The sequence below is a fragment of the Suricata suricatta genome, chromosome 10 (assembly GCF_006229205.1).
Source record: "Suricata suricatta isolate VVHF042 chromosome 10, meerkat_22Aug2017_6uvM2_HiC, whole genome shotgun sequence".
NCBI lineage: Eukaryota > Metazoa > Chordata > Mammalia > Carnivora > Herpestidae > Suricata > Suricata suricatta.
Window position 1 is genome coordinate 123,961,823 of NC_043709.1, and position 8,013 is coordinate 123,969,835.

General features: G+C 46.5%; 1 protein-coding gene across 2 annotated transcripts in view; it reads left to right on the forward strand.

The window, feature by feature from the left end:
* Positions 1 to 8,013, forward strand: part of APBB1IP (amyloid beta precursor protein binding family B member 1 interacting protein) — a 66,704-nt gene that overhangs the window by 52,630 nt on the left and 6,061 nt on the right. For both annotated transcript variants that reach the window (XM_029954382.1, XM_029954380.1), the window contains 2 exons: positions 776 to 874; positions 1,439 to 1,550. In XM_029954382.1, coding sequence (XP_029810242.1) covers positions 776 to 874; positions 1,439 to 1,550 — 211 coding nt within the window. The remainder of the gene's footprint in view (positions 1 to 775; positions 875 to 1,438; positions 1,551 to 8,013) is intronic.

An 8,013-nucleotide genomic window follows, 5' to 3' on the forward strand; every position in this document is an offset into this window, starting at 1 on the left:
ACAATGTCGTTCAAAGTTCAAAGGCACACAGTCTATCAGAGACAGACACACGCAACAGAAATGACAGAGGCAACAGGGATTAAATAAGAGGGGTCCAGGTGATCTGACAGCCAGAGCCCGGTGTCTCCCTCCCCTCTCCTGACTGCTGGTGTCACTGCCGTCTCTGACCATGAGCTCCTGGAAGGCCTGGACCCTAGTGCAGCACCCCAAGCCATTGCCACTTGAGAATAGATACAATATTCCTTCCCAGGGACATCCTTCCAGAGGCCAAGATGGCCGGTAGGGGTAGGAGATGACTGCTAAGAAAAGGTGAAAGCCTGAGTTCTTGATAGGGGAAATATACCTAAATACCCCTAGGCCTGGCTGGCAGTCACAAAGCACTAATTCTGTGACATAAGAATTGCATCTGGTAAGTTCCTTTATCTGATGAATGGAGAAATGATTCAGATTTCTTATGGGAAAGCAGATGTGGTATATACAAAGGCTTTTAAAAGTGAAGAAAGTGGAAATTAAAATTATTATGGATAATATAGTAAAAAGTGCTTGTGATGAGTCATGTGACAGATTTCTTAAATCCTTGCAAAATCTAGCCCATTCACAAATACCCCACAAATACCAAAATACCACAAATACATATTTCTAATCCTAAAATTGCTACCAGTAGCAGTTTTCTACCGTATCAAGAAATTACATATATTGTTACAGTCTTAGGGAATTCTTTGGAAAAGTGCTAATACATAGTTTATAAACGGTCTTTGAAATTACTCTTTTCCAGCATCCCCAAATTCAGAAGGAGTCCCAGTATATCAGATATCTCTGCTGTGACGACGCAAGAACCCTAAACCAATGGGTCATGGGAATCAGGATTGCCAAGGTGAGAGACTGTTTGGACTCAGCCTGTGTTGAATTGCATACGAGTGTCCTGACCTGGGTCCAGTCTCCATGCTGCTGAGAACCAGCTGCCCCGTTCCCAGTGAATCGGACCTGCGGATATTATCACGCTTATTTGCCCATTGGGTTTGGTTTTTTTTTTTACGGAGACCTGTGTACATGTCATGTGTAGTTAAGAAACCACGATGTGGAAACTAGTAGGTTTATGAAAGACTTCTGTAATCCGAAGTGGGTGGCGAAAGCTCTCCTCTAAGGTCTGGATATAAACGTATTAACTGACTGCCAATCTGGAAAATTACTTAATGAGTCTACGGCCATACCACCCTGAACGCGCCCGATCTCGTCTGATCTTGGAAAATTACTTAATGTGAAAAAAAGATTGGTGAATTTTTTGTTGAAATCCTTACAAGGAAAAAACAATTCCAGAAAGGAGTAAAAAGAGTAGCTACAAAGTTCTGTTTCTTTTTCTCAGTATGTGTATTGCAATCAAATGCAGAATCTGGGATCAATGGATTCCTTTCTCGCTTGTTTTGTGTTCTCTCCCCAGTACGGGAAGACGCTCTATGATAACTATCAGCGGGCTCTGGCGAGGGCCGGGCTCGCCTCTCGGACGAACCTGGGTCCTGTCTGCGCCCCTCCACCAGCGCCCCCTGCTACAGGTACTGTGCCGAGAAGAAATTCTCACACCTGTCCAGGGCTCAGATCCCACGTTCAAAGTTATCCGACATGTTTTGTGAAAACAGAACTCTGTTGGCACTGAGTACATTTCCCTTCTGACCGTCAGGCTCAAGATCTCCACACACAGGGATCTGTTTCACTAGAAGTGATTCTTAAGCAGAGCTTGACCACTTTTTTTGCGATATGCTCATGGATGGGATGGTGATCGCCAGTGTAGGGTGAGCTGGCCGAGTACTGTGTCTCATCCGAGTATAAAGGTTCTGTCTGTCCAGAGCTCCCCCGGCCCCCAGCAGACAGCCTACCCAAAGGACAAGATCATCCCTGGTGTTTTGGCTCAGTGACACCCTGGCCACAGCCTTGTACCCAATCCTGGATATCACGTCCTTTGGTACCGTAACAGCTTCTTGTTTGCATTTTTAAGGAGGACAGAACACGGAGAGATGAAGTGGGTACAATGCATTACTTTACATACACTCTTTCTGGTCCTTACAACCGCCCTGCAAAGGATAGAGTATTATCTGCACCCCTCAGCTGAGGAAACCGGAGCTGGGAGGAGCCCGTACCCAGCACCTTCTCAGTTGCTGAGCTAGAATTCAAACACATTGTCTTTATGATAACTAACGGTTGAAAGAACTGGCACCATTTACAGCAGAAAAGTTCTGGTCGTTGTTTTTCAGTGTTAAAGAATGGTCCTGTCAAAGGCCGTCGTATGTACCTTTGGTCGCTCAAAGGGTAAAAGCAGCCTGAAAGTGTGGAAGGTGCAATAAGATAGATTTGACCCAACACTTAAAGATATTTCCATTAGATGTGTCCAGTCCGGCTACTCTGTGAGTAGTGAGTTTCTTGCAGTATCTATGCTCCTACAGGGCACTTGTCACAATTTATAATTATTTTATAAGTTCATTAACTCATTTGGTGCCTGTTTTCTCTATCAGACTCTTAAGTCTTGAAAGGGCAAAGGACCATTTCACCGTGTTGCACATTGTGGTCCCAGAGCTTACAGGCCTGGCCCATAGTAAACATTTATTGAGTTATTAAATAAAGAGTTGCTGAGGTTGATTGGGAGCTGAGTGTCCTAATTCTATTAGTCTTCAGCCTGAGAGTGAAACGCCACTTAAAGTTCTTGGCTGCCAAGTTTCCCCTTCCACTCTTTGGGGTGAGGCACCCTGAGACCATCTGGGGCATCACTCCCGGGGCATTGGCTTCCTTTCTTCGGCTCTTTGGGAGGCAGATCGGGTTCACTCCCAGGGAAGGGACCCCTAGGTAGCTTTAGAATGGGAGCTGGTCACCAAAAAGAAGCAGCAAGTGATTCCACCAGAGAGCTTTGGACATCAACCCACAGCTGGACCCTTAATACTGCCTATTGATCTCACTATGTTTCTCTAGACTGGCAGTTCTCAGCCAGGGGTGACTTTGACCCTTGGGGAAGGTTTGACAATGTCTGGGAACGTTGTTGGTTGTTGCACCTTGGGGGCAATTCTTGTGACATCTAGTAGGTAGAGGCTGGGGACACTGCGTCTCCTATAAGGCATAGGACAGGCTCCCGCACAACAGAAATTTTCCAGTCCCAAATGTCAATAATGTTGAGCAAACCTGTACCAATGTAATCTCCTAGTTCCCCATTGTTTTGGATGTTCTTCACTGTCCTCAGACTTCCAACCCCCAAATCCTTCACTCTCAGCAAAGAAAATGGAACCACCAAATGGGAACTCCTTTGACTTCCCAGCACCAAAACCAACACCTCACCCGCATCTGCACCCGTCCTCTCCCGCGTCCATTTTGTTTCGTTCTAACAAGGGCCCGTCCTTCCATACGTGCTCTGGTCCCTGTTCTGACACCAGCTGATGTTCTGCGGTGCTCTGACACCCACCACTGGAGTTAGCTCAGACCAAGGGCACCATCCCCAGCAAGGCTGTCTTTCTCCAGATGCCACCCACACTTCTGACCTACTGGCTACAATTTCGGGGGTCCCCACTAGTTCTGGTTCACTGGAATGACTCACAGAACTCAGAAAAGTGCTGTCCTTATTATTACAATTTTGTCCTAGCGATACATATCAGGAAGGTCTAGGAGGGTCCTGGCTGCAGAGCTTCTTTGTCCTCTTCTTGACCACATGATTGATTTCAGTCCCCTCCCCGGAGGTTGGGTTGGCCCATAGCCTCAGCCCTCAGTCACCTGGTTGGTCTTTCTGGTGACCAGCCCACACCCCGACACATCTTGTTAGCATAGACCCAGGTGTGATCCTAGGGGTTCACTGAATAGCAAAGATACCCCAGTCACTTCGGAAATACCAAAGGTTTTAGAAGTTCAGTGCCAGGAATTCAGGACAAAGACTTGACAGATGCTTTATTATACCATCCTCTTCTGCATTCTCTTCTGCTCTGCTGAGTCCTTCTCATCATTGTTCCCTCCTTCAAACAATCGAGTAAGTTTTAAAACCCTCCTATGACTCCACATCTCCCTCTAGCTACTACCCCACCTGACGACCAAACTGTTCAAAAGGGCGGACCACATTTGCTGCCTCCACTTCTTACCCTCACCGACTCTGCCGCCCATTTCAGTTAAGCTTCTGCCTCTAAAATCTCATGGAGAACGCTCTTGCTAATCCCACCGGTGGCCTCTAGCCTGCTAAGTGCAACTGTTATAAAGCCCTGTTCTTCTCTGACCCTCAGCAGTGTTGACGCCATTCCTCCTGAGACAGTCTCCTCTAATGGCTTTCACGATAGCACGCACGTGGGGCACCTCCGTGGCTCAGCTGGTTATTGTCTGACCCATCTCAGGCCATGATCTCTGAGTTGGCGAGTTTGAGCCCCACATCAGCCTCTCTGCTGTCAGCTCAGAGCCCACTTGGGATCCTCTGTCTCCCTCTCTCTCTGCTCCTCCCCCACTTGCACACACACATTCTTGCTCTTAAAATAAATAAACTTAAAAAAAAAGAAAAGATATCACACACTCTACATCTCTCATCACACCCCCCAGCTACTGTGGTCACTCTTTTCTAACCTCCTCTACTATCTCTTCTTCTTGCCCATGGCCTAGTCAGTCCTAACCCTGCTCTCACTGACAGTCCCTCTGAGTGGTCTAAACCCTGGCACCATCTGTGTGCTGGTCACCCACAAATATATAAATCCAACCCAGACTTCTCTGCTGCCCAGCAAAACCGTGTATCCAGCTGTCTGCTCAGTGGCTTCTCTTGGATGTATCAGACTTGATGTCTGAAAAACTGACTCCTCATCTTAGCCTCCAGACTTGCTCCCCCTTGGTTGTTCTCAGTTTCTGTAAATAACTGATTGCTCACACAGGACACATTCAAGAAAAGCTCATTCGTGCCCAAATCCAGTCACCCCCAAATCCTGTTGAGTGTACCCACTAGATATTGGTCAGATCTGTCCAGATCTGCTCACCTCCATTGTCCCCAAACCCAAACTGCCATGATCTTTCATTATTGGCCTCCTGTGGTGGTGCTAGACTCAGCTCCCTGCCTTTGCTGACTTTCCTCCCTCCTTGACTCACCTGCTTAAATGTAAATATGATTTCTTCCCCCATGGGCTGCCTGTCAGACGCTTCCCACTGCTATTAGACAAAGTCCCAGATCCTTAGCAAGGCCGAATAAGCCTGCCCAATACAAGCCTTGCCCAGCCCTCCTGCCTCTTTGCCAGTGTCTTCCTGTTCCTGTCACTTGGGCCACTTGTTTTTCCTGGTTCTTCAGAGCCTCAAGCACCGTCCTTTCTTAGGGAATTCACAGATGTTATCACCTCGGTTTGTGATGTTTTTTCTTTCATGGGGCTAAGTCTTTCCTATCCTTGGGTCTATGGTGAATTGTCCTTGATAAGCCAGTCATAATTAATAATTTGTGTGATTGTTAGGTTAGTGTCTGTTCTCCTAGACACTGGAGGAAATCATGAGGTGTTTCTGCTGATTTCCCAACTGAAAAACATGGAGACATTGTTCTGTATCCAAAGTGCTTGACAATTTATTTATTCTTGGTAAATGGCTCGGGGGGTTGTTTTTTTTTTTTTTTTTTTCATATTAGAGAACAGCCATGGAGGGGTTTTTTTTTTTTTAGTACTTATTAAATCACTTTATGACTTTAGCAACTATTTTTTAGTCCAGACTTTAACATGGCAATTGACAGGAATCCAACTCTGTCTGGTTTAAGCAACAAAGAGAGAGGGAGAGAGATTTATTAATGCACAAAACCAGGATGTCTATGGGGAGGCTGCTTTCAGGCACAGCAGGAGGCAGGGGTGTAAGTGATGTCATTGAGACACTTTCTCTCTTAGGCATTGTCCCCACCAGATGTCAAGGACTGCCGCGGACTCTCTAGGCTTACATTGCTCACACAGCCAGAAGTCTCAGTACAAAGAGGATGCCGTCTGAAAAAATCCTGGGAGGGCTGTTTCACGCCTGCCCCTAACAGTCTCACTGTGCCCAGGACACGCTGTCCTCTGATTTGCCAGATCAAGCGTTAGGATCGACGTTTCACAAACCACATGGATTAAGAATGAGGGAGGTGGGGGCCGCCTGGGTGGCTCAGTCTATTGGGCGTCCGACTTCAGTCAGGTCATGATCTCACGGTTCAGGCTCTATGCTGACAGCTCAGAGCCTGGAGCCTACTTCAGATTCTGTGTCTTCCTCTTTCTCTCTCCTCTCCCCCACTTGTTCTCTCACTCTTGCTAGCTCTCTAAATCAATCAATTAATCAATCATTTTTAAAAAAAGAATGAGGGGCGCCTGGGTGGCTCAGTCGGTTAAGCCTCTGACTTCGGCTCAGGTCAGATCTCACATTCGTGGGTTCGAGCCCCGCGTCAGGCTCTGTGCTGACAGCTAGCTCAGAGCCTGGAGCCTGTTTCAGATTCTGTGTCTCCCTCTCTCTCTGACCCTCCCCCTCTCATGCTCTGTCTCTTCTGTATCAAAAATAAATAAAAGCATTAAAAAAAATTAAAAAAAAAAAAAGGAATGAGCGAGGCGCCTGGGTGGCTCAGTGGGTTGAGTGTCCGGCTTCAGCTCAGGTCATGATCTCACAGTTCGTGGGTTCGAGCCCCGCATCGGGCTCTGTGCTGACAGCTAGCTCAGAGCCTGGAGCCTGCTTCAGATTCTGTACCTCTCTTTCTCTCTGTCTCTCAAAAATAAATAAAAAACATAAAAAAAAATGAGGGAGGTGGTTTTGGTCCCCTTCTCAGAATGCAGTTGAGTCCTGTAAACATGTGGGGGCTGACACTTGTTTAATCAGCTTCCCACCCCCAGTTCCTCCAGGGCCTCCTACAGAGACAGTGGGAGAGGCTGTATTGCCACTTGACAGCTGGGACTCTTAACACAGTGAACCCAGAACAACCTAGATCCCAGGTCAGTAGCACCTGCAAGTCTGTGGGTTCCATGGGCCCGCATGCGTTGTCCCAGGACGGGGCAGAGAGCCCCTCCCAGGATGGGGCAGAGAGCCCAGGGGGAAGATTGGATTTCCCCCAGATAGAAAGACAGCAGCTTGGAGCCTTAAGGATATTTTAATATCTGTTTGTTCTCACAGACAGATAAAGACCAGGTCATCATATTTACATAAAAATATACACTATGTTGCTGAGAAATCAGCCAGTGTATGTGTTTGGGCAAAAGAGGCAAACAGAAAATATAATTTTTGCCATTTAAAGGAATTTCCCCCAATGGTCTTCAGTATTCAGATTCAGTCTCTGCTTGCTTCGTGCAAAGGTGTTTATAGATAAAGAAAGGATTTGAATATGTATAAGAAGGAGAAGGAGAAAGAGAATAAATAGAAAGGAAATGAGAAGATAGAGCACTTTGGAATCTAAGATGTTTAAATCTCTGGGCACCGTGCACAAAGTCCTATAAAAATCTTAAATAGAAACCTTGTAAAGCTTAAAGATGTTCAGGACTGCTGCTTCATGACCTCCAGAACGAGGCCATGGCAATCAGAGACGGTTCAGAAGCCTTAGAGTGAGAGAAATGCACGTTCACGTGGCACGTCGTGTATGTTCCAACAGCTCCGCTCTGAACAAGGCGACTGTCCTTGCTGAATGAGGGACATGGGTTTTATAATAAGAGAACTGACAGTAGAGAAAGCAGTTCTAGCCTGTTCTAATATTTCAACTGCATACATGGACATAAATACCTTTTTTTCATTCTGAAATAATTTCAAACACAACAGAAAAGTCGCAAGAACAGTACAAAGAACCCTCATGGACCCTTTAGCCAGATCTCTGGCATTGAGTGTTTGCCAAGTTTGCTTTATCATTTCTCTCTCCCCACTCCCGCTTCTCCATGTTATCCACAGACATGTTTTTTTATTAGTTTATTGTCAGACTGGTTTCCACATAACACCCAGTGCTTCTCCCCACAAGTGCCCCCCACCATGACCATCACCCCCTCCCTCCCCCTCCCCCTTCAGTCCATGGTTCCTTTTCAGTATTCAGTAGTCTCCCTTGATCTGTGT